The 15,288-nt window shown below is 42.4% G+C and overlaps 2 protein-coding genes across 2 annotated transcripts; one reads left to right on the top strand and one right to left on the bottom strand.

Annotated features, from left to right (window-relative positions):
* The first annotated feature begins 1,356 nt into the window (after positions 1 to 1,356).
* On the top strand, positions 1,357 to 6,458 carry slc10a1 (solute carrier family 10 member 1). Its single transcript, XM_071906987.2, has 7 exons — positions 1,357 to 1,560; positions 1,673 to 1,759; positions 2,304 to 2,416; positions 3,960 to 4,164; positions 4,693 to 4,871; positions 5,019 to 5,218; positions 6,391 to 6,458. The coding sequence occupies exons 1-7, from the start codon at positions 1,357 to 1,359 to the stop codon at positions 6,456 to 6,458; spliced, it is 1,056 nt and encodes a 351-aa protein (XP_071763088.2).
* A 383-nt stretch (positions 6,459 to 6,841) lies between these two features.
* On the bottom strand, positions 6,842 to 15,252 carry srsf5b (serine and arginine rich splicing factor 5b). Its single transcript, XM_071906988.2, has 8 exons — positions 15,187 to 15,252; positions 14,761 to 14,898; positions 14,126 to 14,196; positions 13,776 to 13,883; positions 12,322 to 12,394; positions 10,817 to 10,890; positions 10,629 to 10,736; positions 6,842 to 8,987 (listed from the first exon to the last, which is right to left on the bottom strand). The coding sequence occupies exons 2-8, from the start codon at positions 14,884 to 14,886 to the stop codon at positions 8,666 to 8,668; spliced, it is 882 nt and encodes a 293-aa protein (XP_071763089.1). The 5' UTR covers positions 14,887 to 14,898; positions 15,187 to 15,252; the 3' UTR covers positions 6,842 to 8,665.
* Between the last annotated feature and the right edge of the window lie 36 nt (positions 15,253 to 15,288).

Below are 15,288 nucleotides of genomic sequence, written 5' to 3'. Positions count from 1 at the left end.
TTTTCCTCTATTTTGTGCAAAGTGGCACCTGAGAATATAGGTGTGCAATTCTCACCTTCGGAGTAGCTGAGAAGTGAGTGAATTCTCTCGTCTTTTCGTCCGTAGGGAGAGACAGTGTTTGTGTTGTGATATGGTGTTTTCTTGATACGGTATTTTCTTGTCACGGCAAAAAAAGAGATGAAAAATTCTGCGAAAGTCATCTGTCTGCACAGCGCTCACACGGCAGGAGCGTGTAGGGAGGATGTGGTTGTTGGGAGAAGGAGTTGTAACTTGGCATCAAAGAAAAAAAAGAGAGAGAGGTAGAAAGCAAGCAAAGGCCTTTTTTTCTTCATTTACAGATGAACCAGATTGAGTTAAAGTGACTGAGGATAACTAAAACTGCAGAAATATGGTACATTTAAAAGGAGTATCTTCTATGGATAAAATAGGTTTGTAAATGTGAAGGAATCTATAGATTTATCAGGTCAAATGTTCTCACTCCAGGACTATATAATGTGTACTATGAACCATGCTGTATTATGATCTTGTCTGATGAAAAACAATCGGCCGAGCAGTGAGAAAACCTTCAGTTCCTTCCAGAAAGACATTTCTTCAGTGGATTGAGTGTGTTTTCCTGTAGCTGCTGGACCTTTAGTCGCTGTTGTTCCATAACACAGAGTCAAAGGGCAGCTATGAGGAGGAGGCCAAGTAGAGTTTTTTGTCTGTGAACTGTCAGAAAGTGATGGGACTGAAATGGGGGTGATGTGCCACAATGATGAAGTCTATGGCAGGGAGAGACAGCAGCCCACAAAACGAGTTGACAGAACAGTTGAGTTGAGTTATTATAAAAATACAACCCAAAATACCAAGAATATATAACTGAAACGTGATGTTCAGATGTATCTGCACTCAGCCTGTCACATATCTTGTCAAAACACACTCACTGAACCAAAGGGCAAGCAGTGACTTAGAGAGGATTTGGATTGGTTAAGCAAAAAGGTTTTGGGGTTTGCTGGGTGCTTAATCCATGTCATGATCTCAATCTTGCTTGGAGTTATAAGGTTCTATCTGACTTTTTTTTTCTTTCAAAATTGAGTTATCCACATATTCAGCATATTTGAATGTTACTTGTGTAGTGCTGTTTTTTTTTTAAAAAAAGGACATTTTGGAGTTAAATATTTAAAAAGGTAAAGTTTTGCAGGCTGGGATGTCAAATCTTTGACGCTGCAGTATCTCAGAAATGCCCTCCAACTAGATAGACCCTTATAATTTGACTGTTGACTGATTCTCATATCTCCCTCTCTGTCCTGTGTCTCTTTGACTGTATGGAAGGTTGCAACTCAGTATCTCAAGCGCTGGTCCTGCTTGGAAGGTCCCATGGAATACACAGAGGGCGTGTTCTCTGATCCAGATCTGTCGTACAATGACAGCTTCTTCAACACCACAGCTGCTAACAGCAGCGCTTCTTTCGTGCCTCTTATCTCGCCAGTGCTGGACAAGATCATCAGCATCCTCATGGTCATCATCCTCTTCATCACCATGATATCACTGGGGTGCACCATGGAGGTGTCCAAGATCAAGGTGATTTCGGCTGCGCTCTGTCCATACATTGATGGAACGTATCTATGCTTAAGATATGTGGACATTTTGGAATAAAAGGTGCATTGCTCTAAATCATTTCTCTTCTTTCCAGGCCCACATAGTGAAACCCAAGGGAGTGGCAATAGCATTGCTGGCCCAGTATGGTGTCATGCCTCTCACAGCCTTCGCCTTAGCTAAGGTTAGTATTGCTGGTTAGTATTGCTTAGTATTACTTTATTATACAGGGAGCATGTGAACTCTGGCTCTCTCTGCTGCAATGTAACAAAAATGCCCCATAGCAATGATTTAAACAATATTCATGCTCATGAACACTGAGCTGACACAAAGCCAGAGTAGTTAAATATCAATATCAATATGTAAATATTGTTATATGTATCTAGGGTTTTATATGTGGGAGTTGATGAGTAATTCTATGACATTCTAGTTATAAATGTATGTGAATGCATGTTAGTATGGTGGACATTTGGGTCTTGATCTGATGTTAACACCTTATTATTTTTTGTCCTTGTAATTCAATTTTATCTATTGATCTATGTAGTTATGAAATCTTGTTTAGCATGACCTATTGATTACTCATCTGTTATTTGTTTACCTGCTTTCCTCAATCCCTTTCCCCCCTTTATGCAGTGCTGTATTCTTTATTGCTGTGCATTTTGAAAGGAAAAAATCAGCATCAGCATCAGTATGAATGTAAGCCAGCTGATTATCGATACATGCTGCAGGTGTTCCAGCTGGCTTCGATGGCGGCTGTAGCAGTGCTGATCTGTGGCTGCTGTCCTGGGGGAAACCTGTCCAACCTGCTGGCCCTGGCCCTGCAGGGGGACATGAACCTCAGGTACACACACACACACACACACACACATTTGATTGATTTCATAATCCAAAGATTACCGTTAGTCAAGGCTTAAAACTGCCCATCTACATATCTCAAAGACATAAAATATACTGTATGTGGACAGTAGTAGTAGGTAAATGATGTGTTGGCCCATTTTATGAAAATATAACAGTTTCTGGCTTAAATCTGGCTGTGATAGTACGTAATAAATTACTAGAAATGCATTATCAGCTGTCTCATTTATGGCAAAGTTGAATAACCTCAACCTGTGTGACTTTCTGAAACAGCACAGTAAGCGATGATGCTGTTCCAATTAAAGCACATGCTGTCACCTCATTACCAGAGGCACTCACCCTATTATTAGAGTTGAATGACCTGCTGGTCGTCACCCACCTGATCATAAAGCTGTGGTATTATCATAACAAGGCCATAACAAACCCCTTCCCACATGTTTTTTATTTTTTTTATTTTGTTTTATTTCCCACCGCCAGGCCATTCACCCCATTAGGTTCCTCCTTCACCTCCTTCAGCTTTATGGCGCCAAGTTACTCAGGACATTCCATCTCTATCAGATGCATGTGGATCTTATCTGGCTGACAGTATGGCTTTGCACTAATGACTAAAACACACTAAAACAATGACAAATTCTTTTAAATACTGATACACTTTTGTGTCATTTCACGAAATTCCCAAAAGAGAACGGATAATTCCTTGAAAATTACCCTTCATTATTACAGATACCAGTTTTCTTGTAGGGAGATAGGCATTTACTGACAGTAAATGAGTCAATTTGAGCCATGTTGTTTTTCTTTTGGTTTGAAACTGGCAAATAACAGTTCAAGAAACCCCACATTCACAGACAAACAATCATATTTCTGAGCAATTTTGCAGACACGATCAAGTTCACTGATCCCATTATTAGCATGTCATGGTCACGCAGCATCAGCACTGTTGCTCAACTCTGCTGTTGTGTAACGGGACAGAATGGGGGCCATAAACCTTGTTACAAAGGGCTGGCGAGCTGTAGCCTCATGCCTCGCAGAAAATATTCAATCATGAATCAAAAACCTAATACTGTCAAGACAAAGGACGTTCTAAAAACAACTTTTCCTCAAAGGTAATGGTACACAGCGACAATGTAAAAACCTATAAATCTCTCATACAAATGAAACAGGCTATTGGGGCAGGACATAACAAGGGGCGGGATCATTCAAAAGTGTAAACCAATAGGATGTCTGTTAGAGAGAGAAACATTATTGGGATGGGAGGGGTGAAGGGAATTGTGATGGAATTTTTATGTTGCCTCCTGGTATACAAAGTCACCACTAAAGATGTTTTCAGGTAGTAAAAGGAATGCGATTTTGATATAAAAATACAATACATTTTTAATTTCAGTATGACTAACTCTTTGAAATCATTGGAATCATTGGAATTTTCGGATGAATTTTGGTCCTATAGTACCAGCACAATGGGACTGTTTACCTCCTTAACTAGACTGAAAATGACGAACCAGGGAATTTCTTTCCCCGTCTTCTTCCCCCAGCATCGTGATGACCTCCTGCTCCACAGTGCTGGCGCTGGGCATGATGCCCCTGCTGCTCTTCCTGTACTGCCAGGGCTTCCCCAACCTGCAGGACGCCGTGCCCTACCTGGACATCATCCTGGCCCTGGTCCTGACCCTCATCCCCTGCGGCATCGGCATCCTCGTCAACTACTACCGGCCGCAGTACTCCAAGACCATCACCAAGGTCAGAAGGCTAGACTGGCCTGCTATAGTGAGGTGGACATCTTTACCCCTCCAGTCAATACTTGGGGTTTTTTCCACACTTGGTCCGTTTCAGCCTCTCAAGTGGCCTCAGTCCAATGATTCAGCAATCGTTTGTGCATATATGAACATGCCAAATGAACTCAGACTCCTCTTAAACGAACCAAACTCAGACCACCACAGGAGGTAGTCTCAGTTCGGTTCGTTTGTGGTCCGTTTGTAGTCCATTTTGTGGTCCGATTGATTCATGCAATCTGAACGTTACACAGGTGGGGTCTGAGTTCTGAAGGAGTTGCGGTGTGAACAACAAGTGGTCAGAGATCTCATCGATGCTTGTGGACCAGAAAAGAGAGCTGAGTCCACTTGTAAGTCCACTTACATCGTGAACAGAGTTCATATGCAGCTGGTTCACTTATAAAGGCCTGAGTTTGGTTCCTATATGTGAAAACACCCTTGATCACAGAAAATGACCCAAGTGAATCCACGGTCTGACTTGTCCTGCTGTTCCCAGGTAGGTCTGTCCATAATGATGGTAGCTGTGGTGGTGATCGGCATCTTGGCCAGCGTCGCCGTTAAGAGCTCCATCCTGGTGGTGCTGTCCGGTCCACTCATGGCCATCGCCGCTCTCATGCCCTTCATAGGCTACACCTTCGGATACATCCTCTCCTACGTCTTCAAACTCAACGGATCGTAAGTCACGAGGAGAGCCCCTGATACTGATCCTGACTCTGGCAGTGAACACTATTTATGTCCCGTTAGTCATGTCACGGCACATGAAATAATCATGAGCCTTTGCTTTATGTTTCCGTGAGTTATGGATAAGTCTTTCTCCCTCAGGGAGCGGAGGACTGTTGCCATGGAAACGGGCTGTCAGAACATCCAACTGTGCTCCACCATCCTGAAAGTGGCCTTTCCTCCAGACGTGATGGGCCATCTCTTTCTGTTCCCCATGGTCTACATCACCTTCCAGCTGATGGAGGCGGCGGTGCTCATCGTGCTGTTCAGGTGTTACCAGAGGTTCAGGCGCCAGCAGAGAGGTACGAATGGCGTGTTTTGAAGGTTGAATGGGTTATTTAAAAGGAAATACAGGCCTGTTACGTGTTATCCAAGACTAAGATTGTAGTTTTAATCTTGGACTGTATGTCGTAGATCATGGTCAAACAGTTTTAATGGTCAAACTGTCTGAAATTTGTGCTTATCGAGCAAATATGAAACATTAACTCAAGTAAATTTCAGCTAAAGCTAAAGTTTTAAAAACTAAAAAAATATGTTTTCACACCACAACATTGCAGGGAGTGGACACAATAGTGGAAACACCACATGAAAAAGGACTTTAGCTTTGAAGACATCAAATCACTGTTACAGGAGGCGAGTCACATGAAGTTGACTGCCAATTAACAATGTCACCTTAAAAGAAAGTTTGACAATTATCACTTTTATACATGAGTTTTCAAAGGAACATGAGGCAACTCACTGAGGTCTGAGAGTCAGAGGTATCAGTCACAAAAACTGCAAAACTATTTAACGTGGCAAGGGGAACAGTCTCAAAAATCTTTACAACATACACCAAACTTTCCTCTCTGAAGAATGGTCCCCACTACACCACTACAGTTCAGGACAGCTATTCAAAGAAGGGTTGGTTAGTTATTGTTGGGTGTTAAGATTATTCTGTCCTGTTATTCATAAATCATATGTTAACTGGTCACTTTAGATATTTGAGATGCTGGATCTGAGATGTGAGGCTCTACTCTGCTTTAAAGTCACACTGGAATGAAAAATGACCTTCGCCTTTTTAGCTCATTCAAACTATCTATCGTACCATACACCTATTTGACAATTTATGTAAAAAAATAAAAAAAACGACAAAAAAGATGTTTTCTTGTGTTTTCATTTCAGAATAATCTTTAGTGGGGACATTGTGTACCAGGAGGCGTACATAAAAATTCCAACCAATAAAACCATCCCCATAAAAAACGACCCCACCCCTCCACCCTCCATCAAATAAAACCGCATTTCTCTCCCTGATATCCCATTGGTTTATACTTTTGAATGAGCCCTCCTCGCGTTATGTCCTGACCCAACATCCTGTCTCAACTGGAAATACTTCACACTAACAGTTTCACTGTGACTTTAACTCAGCCAGATTGCATTTTGTATTCTACGCAATGTGCTTGCTCTTCCACCCCCTCTGCTGTCTGACCTACAGGAGAAATGTACCAGCCAGCGGCCACCACTACTGTGGAGGTGGTGAAGGAGCTTTCTGATGCCACTGCATGATGGATGGACCTCATAAAACCTTCCCCACTTCTAACAGTATGAACTCCAAAAGAATCAGCACAAAACAGGGCACTTTATTCACTCTCAGGCTCCTGTACTACTTGAAACACGTGGAAGAGATCTATTGATGCACTGCAGCCATTTTGTGCTGTCATTTAAGATCTTACTGTAGTAATTTAAATTAAGTTTTACTACTTTATTCTATATTCTGAAATGTTGACAGAACTTGTAAAAAGTATTTCTCTCTGTCAACGTGATTTTATTATAAAGCACTGATGTACGCAAAATGTTTTATTTTGTTAAAATTGTTTTATTGGTTATGTCCATTTTTTCTATACCATACAAATGTCCATCATATCTATCACTGAAAACAAAATTATACATTAAGAGTACAAAATGTTTTATTTCCCAAACTCTTGTCTACGTGTTCTTACTCATTTGAACCACAGGAACATTAGTCACAGTACCAACAGTCTTCTTGGAATCACGTTTATACACTGTAATAAAAAAAAGAAGTTTACATTGCTGTACACCATACCCCGAAACTGAGAAAAACATTCAATACAATGCCAAAAAAAACTAAAAAAAAAAAACTGCATTATGTAGGCAACAGCATTTCAAAGTGTTTTAACTAAAGAGCATTACTGGATCCTCGAAAGCATTAACGCCCCCCCTCCCGCAAAAAAATAAAAGTTTTAACAGTCACTGCAAGAAAACTTAGATCCATTAAATCAACATACTTATCTTACTGTACAACTGTTTTAACTTTTAACTAGCGGAACTATGCGCATAATTACACAGAATTCATGATATTGAAGCTGCCGACCGGTCGTGATGGTGGTTCATATCTGAGCTCGAAGCGCAAATGCAGAAACATGTTCAATCATCCGATCATCAATTTCCAAATAGTCCGAGTCCAAATAGTGATCAAAACCAAAGCAAATGCAAGCATTCTAGGTTATAATGTTCGCACAGCGCCTGTGGTAGGTAGGTCAAATTAGGGAAGAGGATTAGGGCCATGTGAAAAATGTATTTGAGTTCTGAGATTGATTTTAATCAGAACTCTGAGATTTAAGTCAGAATTCTGAGAAAAAAAATCAGAATTCTCAGGAAAAGAATTCTCACTTTATTCTCAGAATTCTCACTTTAAACTCTGAATCTCAGAATTCTGAGATTAAAGTCAGAACTCAAATACATTTTTCACGTGGCCCTAATCCTCTTCCGTATCAAATAAATGACAAAAAAAAAAAAAAGTTTGAACACACCATTCAAAAGAGCTGAAAGGGGCGTGGAGAATGTGAGAAATCAGGCCAGCATTAGAACAATCTAAAATTCTTCCATTGACATATCTACCAAAGATAAGCAAAAAAAAAAACACAACAAAAAACACTAACAATCTATATGCAGCCCAGTACGGAATACTGCTTCCCTCTTTGAGGTGTCTTCCAGGTGGAGAGATTAATGAGTATATGGCCCTGTTTTGGTGAATCGAGGCGCGGCCATGACCAACAGCAAAAAGGTCACTAGCTTGATCTGCGCCAGCACGAAATGACCTATGAGTGTGTGTGTGCATGTGCTTTTGCGTGTGTTCACATAACAGAGAATTCTTAACGTCCTCACATCGTTTATTCATCAATCTTGGTGGGTTTTCTTTTTTTAAACTACAGATGTTGGCCAGAAATGGATCGTGATGTAATGAGAATACCATGGATAGGGTGTGTGTGTGTGTGTGTGTGTGTGCGTTCTCGTCGTTTCTTCTTCTGCATTCACGTCATATGGGGAAAAATGGTAGATACGAGCTTTCCTACTTGAAAACACTGTTCACCTCAGCTTGGGAACTCGGGACCTGATTCGTGTGACTTTTTAAAATCTGAATTCAATTTGTTTTTGTTTTTTATTTATTATTTATATGTGAGAGAAATCAGTTTTTGGTGTAAAGGTTCAAAATAATAGATGACTCACAATAAAGTATAATTCAATGAAATTAAGTTTAAATGCCCTATAGTAATTATTAAATATTTGAGTTACTATTCACGTTGCTCATTGCCTTGTATGTAAATCTGAGGATAATTAGTAACAGCAAAAACCAAACCAACATCTGTGGAAAAACTCCGTCTTGGCATTCAGAAGAGTTCGCCTCCGAGTTGTTCCTACTGAGCAAGCGAGTCGTTTTCTCCCATTGATTCCCACGTAACGTGAACACAGCTCTAGCGTTGGCTGTCGGTAGACGGAGAGCGGGAACGGGAGCGGGAGCGCGAACGGGAGCGGGAGGCGGAGGCTCGCTGGGCGGGCGGAGGGGAGGGCGGGGTGGCCGACTTGCTGGTCTTGGAGGAGCGCTTGGCCGGCTCCTTGGCTCGGGGGGCCGGAGGGGAGGCGCAGGCGGCGGGGGAGCCGCTGGGCGAGCGGGAGCGGTTGTGGGCCTTGGCGGGGCTGCGGGAGCGGGAGCGGCGGGGGGAGCGCGACGGGGAGCGACCGCGAGAACGGGAGCGCGAGCGGGACGAGCTTTCGGACCGGGAGCGACTCCTTGACCTGGGAAAGAGAGGGAAGAGAGGAAGAGGAACGTTAGAATAATCTTCAGTTATAGAGCAGTCATCAAAACACAGTTACAACGTGCTTTAGGAGATAAAAACTGAAAGAAATGACAAATCAAAGTTTATCTTATCAATAAGTTGATGGTATATTGTTTTAATGAGTGTTAATGGGTGTCATTTTGGTTGATATGGAATCGAAAAAAACCTTAATCAATACCGTTAACATTTAAAAAACATAAAATGTAGTTACTGCTGCTGATTTAGCAACTATAGATAACTACGGACGCCGTCACTACTTTCATTTTGATGCTGTATTTACACTGGATTTCAATGTCGGTACAGGCCATTGTGTCAACATCCATTCAAAATGTTTGTTGGGCTAGAAAGTTCAATCACCCGTAGTCTTAAATCTAGACTGTGGAACAACTACAACAGTGCTGTCTCAGACTGTGCTTAGGCTCAAAAGGGGTTAAAAGCTCAGATATAGCTAAGTGTTAGTCCAAATCTGCCTTAAGGGGAATCAATACAATTTTTAAAATCAATCCTAAATTACACTGGTAGCAAAGTAAGTGAAGCTAAAATGGGGTTAAAATGCTGTCAGTCTGCCTGCGGCATTTTGGACAAACTGTAATCTGGAGATACTCTGCTGAGTACAGCAGGTGCACAGGGAGTTAGGCGTGACAAAATAAAAGCACTGATCACAGTTCCCACAAAAACAAAGCTTGAATTTTGGAAAGTCTCCAGAGTTGCAGAAAACACGACTGCACAACTGTTTCATGTCAAATGCTGTCAAATGCTCTGATAACTCACCGCTCACTCTTTCCCTCTGTGACTGAACATGAAATATTGTTTTCTGGGGGTTTGGGAGCAACATTAAAGCTGCACTAGTCAGGTTTGCAGGTTGGTTGCCCAAAAATCATGTCCCTAATCCCTAACAACACAAGTAATTATTAGGGATGTAACGTTACATTATATAGATATACAGTACATGAGATATGAGAGATACAGTTTCTTACTAGAAAAGTAAAATGCGAAGAGATTCAGCTCCGCAACATTTACCCCTATACCGGTACTGGCAACTGGAGTTTTTCCATTTTGTCGTACACGGTGCAGTGTGTTGCCAGTGCTACCTGTAACGCAAGGCTCTCATACAATACTTATAAACTATCTTTGTCTTGTTGCTGTTTTCTTCCTTAATTGGAAACACAAAATGCTGCCACACAGCAGACTAGAAACTTGACGGAGCGTTCTCAATTTCAGTTTCGCCTGAGTCTTTCTTGTCTCCTGCTACGTTTGCACAGTAGTGAGTTCAGCTGGGCTCACTGCAAGTGTGCAAACAATGCAAGACAGACCTTTTTGAATGTCTTTTCTTAGATATTAGACTGCAGCTGAAATCTAAAAATTTTTGCATTGCATAATGTCATGCCACAAACTTCCGTTACATCCCTAGAAATTATCCCTAGAAACACTCGTCTCTGTTGCAGCCCCACTTTGTGATTTAGGCTGGCAATGGGTCGGTTTTTACACAAGAACCTTGACTAGTGCAGCTTTAACAAATGATGCATCAACCACAATGGGCTAATTTCTCAAGGATGCGATTGATGGGCTCAGTGGAGTGAGGCGCCAGCCGACAACTCACCTCTTCTTGGCTGCCTCGATGAGCTTGATTTTCCTGCCATTGATTTCCTTTCCAGACAGTTTCTCAAGGGCATTTTTCAGATCGCTGTAAGAGGCAAACTCAACAACCCTGTAGAAACACAGAGAAAACATTATGACTTGGAATCTGAATTATGCTTCTTCACAAAGCAGATGAGTGAGGCGTCTTACCCTTCGTTGAGCTTGGGGCGATGGGCATCTGCGAATGTCACCTCTCCAGCTTGTCTCATGAAATCTTTCAGGTCCTACACATGTGAACAGCAGTCTAGTTAGGGCAGGCTCGGGACACGGGCACAGGCTGAGTCATAAAACATGATTGATTTACCCAAAGAGAGAGACGGTTAGATATACTGAGAGCACTACACAGGCTACTGCAGATAAGGAGGATGATGGGTCCAAGAACCTCAAAGAGCCATGTTCAATCAATCAGTCATTCAACACAGATTGTTTTTTTAAGGGCGGATACAAAATCTTCATCAAGGCAAGCGTGTGCCAATTTGGATAATATTAACAAATTTAGACAAGTACAATGCCAGTTGTCAGGCTGAATCTTTGCAGCTGCGTCAGTCTTGAGATTCTTGGACCCACTGTTGTTTTACAACTACAGAGAGGTGAATACAATCTGCATGAACTGCAGAGGCGCCGCTTGGGCAGCGTATGGCGCTAAGAGCCCCGCTTTCCTAGGAGGGCACAGGGCTCCGCGCCGGGACCGCCCCTGTCTCGGCACCCCGCCTCAGTAAAGAGAGTGAACAGGGTGGAAGAGAGGAAACTACTACCTGAGAGCGAAACCCTTTGGGGTGGGCCGCAGGCTCTCCTAGCCCACCATAACCTCGGGATAACAGCAGATTATATCCATGGGCACCTGGGAGGAACTCACTCTCTCTCTCGCTCGCGATGTGCGGGAACACCGGAGGGGGGGGAGGGAGGGGGGGAGATATCGATCGATCGAAGCCTCTCAAATTAACGAACCATCGATCAATACGACCACCACCACCATCATCATCACCATCGACTCTTTCGCTCTTTCCTCTCCTCTCTCTCTGCCAACTCTCTGTTTGTTTTCTCTCTCTCGCTCTCAGCCACACACCTGGCGCCCCCACGCCTTCGACAGGGGGGCGTTGCGGGCGAGCGAAGGGGCCGCCAGCGCCTCTAGAGTGGGGGAGCGAGCGCTCACATGACCAGCAGGCGTCAACTAGGAGTAGGACACATTGGCTGACACCACAGGCTCAACCCAGACAGAAGGACCCAGAAGGGGTTAACTCCACCATAAGCGAGCTCTTCCATACGACACAACAGTCAGGCTGGCAAATAAAGGGGTGAAGAATTGGTTAAAATTTGAAAACAGGAACAAATTAAATTTTTTGTTGTTGTTACTGCTCTTTCTCTCAATAATTAGCTGCATTAGCTGCAGAGTCATAAGAGCATTGATAGATTTTGAAAGAGCAAATTGGACCTGATCGTAATAGATAAATGATAATTTTTGACACATATTAGCTCTCAATCCAATAACTACCATTTTGATTCCAAATACAGAATTGCTATGGTTTTGAAATACATGGAAATGTGACAGTTCATGTGTAAGTGGATTGAGGCAGACTGCTGGAGGTGATATAACATTAGTGGTGTTGCAGCTTGCAGAGGCTGGCTGTGTGTTACAGGCGTGTGGCAATACTAACCTGCCAGCTGACACGGGAGGACAGGTTCTCCACGATCAGGCGGTTCTCAGTGCGCATCGGAGGAGGGTTTCGACTGAAACGTGGGAAAATGCAAAATGAGACTTCACCATCAACAGAACAGTGACATTGTCAGGTTGTTTAAGAGATCGGGTGGAGGTGCGCAGACCTCAGCACAGAGTCTAAGAGCTCTAATTAGCTGCTTGTCAATGGCAAGGCCAATACGTTGTCAAGGCTTTCTAGGATGCACAAAGCACGGCACTTCTGCTGCGTTCCATCCTAACTTAGAATATTAGCAGCTGTAAGTGCAAATTTACATTTCAATTTTAGATTTTAAACATCTACTACACCAGAGTTTTGATAGATTTAAGGTTATGCAACACTGAAAATTTTACTTAAATGTATTTTGAGGATTATGAACATGCTAAAAGTAATGCTGTGTAGCGTTTACAGTGCATGCTGCCATGTTGACGTGACGTCAGACAACTGTATCCCGGAAACCTCTTTGTTGAGAAATCTTACCCAAGTTTCCTACTTGGAATTCTGAGCTGAATGGTCGTTACATTGCATTTTTCCTACTAGGAAGAAGGAGTTTCCCACTTTCTGACATCTTTAGAATGGCAGCATTACTCACAAGACAATTACTGGATATTGTGCCCTTTATTCCATGTACTCTACAATCTATATCAACAAGAAAAGTGAAGACATTGCCTTGAATGTTGTTTTTTATGCATAACAGGTCATTGTCACTATTGCATGCCAAGCATCTCCTAAATCACACTCCAATCCTCCTTTGGCTTGAAAACATGAGAGAGGTAGAACGGAGCACTGAGGTGTGAGCGCTGCAAAAGCCCAAAGTAAACTCCACTAAAGCCCGGGCTTGTGTCTGGGCAAACAATACGGCTTGCCTTATTACGCCTGTTTTGAGTCTAAGGACATGAAGCTGTTGAGTATGTTTGCATGTAACTGTGTTAACAGAGACTGCAAAAACCAACGGCAAACAAGATAAGTCTCCCTGCTAATAAGGATACACCCTTGCCTTATTATTATTCTGGTTCTCATAATCGGAGGAAGAACTTTTCCGGTTTCATGTAAACACGGTATTGTGTTCAAATGAGCCAACTCAAACATGTAATACTTGAGTATCCTGAAATAGCATGAGGATATTCGTGTGCATGTTAACATCCTAAATATTGACCATTACTGGCAAAACCTATTGTGGTAGAGTCAAATCAGGAGTTTCCAATCCACTATTTGGAAAAAGTAACATCTGAAATAATTGAATTATTGGAACAAATTATGGTTTATGGTACTATTGAAGGATAGCAGGTAACTTAATCCCTTTTGTAATCCTCTGTACTTTGCTTGTCTGAATTAAATGAACTTATTTGACCTCACACAGCAGGTGAACTGTCTTCATTCCGCAATACCGAGAAACGGTGTGAGAACTTTTATACCTCCGACCGTCCTGGGATCCTCGGCCATAGCGATCAGGGAAGCGTCCTCCTCCACCGCCTCTGCCTCGGCCGCCTCGCAGACGTACGCGGGCATGCTCAATGGTCACTCTAATACAGGAAAAAAGGAAAACACAGCTTCATGCTTTTCTGAAAATACATTTGATATTTGTTTATAGTGCTGTGTGTTTGCCTTCTGATGATCACGACTGAAGGTCATTGTTTACCCTCCTTTTCATTTCCCACTATATCACTGGTCCTAATGTACCCACTACAGCACAGGGTTTGCAGAAATAGAAAATATACTAAAGAACCATGGTCCTCAAAGTGATGGCACTCAGAAATCGTCCTACCTTTCATTGCAAAGCTCTTTGCCATCTAGCTCATACACAGCATCTTCAGCATCTCTGGGGTCATCAAACTCCTGTGGCACACAGAACACACACAGCACGGTTCAACACCACAATTCTTCGTGTTTCTGTGTTTTCTGAGAAAACGTCATGCCAAACTCCATTAAAAAATGCCGCAGTTGAATGTTTCCTTGCTTACTGGCAAATGTACATACCGTATAGAATATATTTTACAACGTTTAATGAATCATTAGGGTGTTCTGGTAAATTCGGCATATCGATTATCTACCCAGCAGCACTTTATTTCAATAAAATCTACATTTTTAGAATTGTGCACAATGGTCGTTACCGCCCTGCGTGGTATAACGTTATTTTTAGTGGAAAATTGTGGGAACTGCAGGCAAATCAATAAGAAATGCTCAAATTTTATTCAAACGAGTGCTACTTGGTGTACTGGATACATGCAGAATTGAAGAGAGGCTCCTAGCAATTCGTAAAAGGTCCCAAGTCTAGTTATACCATGTCTGTACCTTTTGCAGTAAGCGAAGCAGCTAAATTGCCATATTTTTGAATGGTGTTTGGTGTAACGTTCTCGCCATACTAGAGAGAACTATCTTATCCATACATATATGACTCACCACAAACCCAAAGCCTCTCTTCAGGTCGATATCTCGGATCCGGCCGTAGCCTTTGAAAAACCTCTCCACATCCTTCTCCCTGGCCGAAGGGTTCAGCCGGCCGATGAAAATACGACAGCCACTCATCTTGCTAATAACCTGAAAACAGACGTTAAGACATTACACATTAATTAATTAACCACTGGAGAATAACGAAGAACAACCCGAAGACGTCGAATTTGTAAACGGCGTTATTAACGTGACCTCCGTTGACCGTCCTGTGTCGTTTTGGTAAATTGTCGGGCCTTGTGCTCAACCAAGTCATATAATTTATACACGACGAATCACTGGTGTATTTGTACTGCGACGAGAAGGACGAGCAGTGTATGCATTTATTTACAACGCCTAACACATTCTTCTCATGCAGTTTCGTCGCTGTAAACATACCTTTCGGCGGTCCTGGAGGTAATTTGTTGCGGACTGTCGACAGTGGCTGTAAAATCCAATGCTGTAGCTAGCTCAAACTAAACAAAATGGAGCCTGTTTTTT

This window comes from Centroberyx gerrardi, chromosome 18, assembly GCF_048128805.1.
Source record: "Centroberyx gerrardi isolate f3 chromosome 18, fCenGer3.hap1.cur.20231027, whole genome shotgun sequence".
Taxonomy (NCBI): domain Eukaryota; kingdom Metazoa; phylum Chordata; class Actinopteri; order Beryciformes; family Berycidae; genus Centroberyx; species Centroberyx gerrardi.
This window is presented reverse-complemented; position numbering and strand designations above follow the sequence as displayed.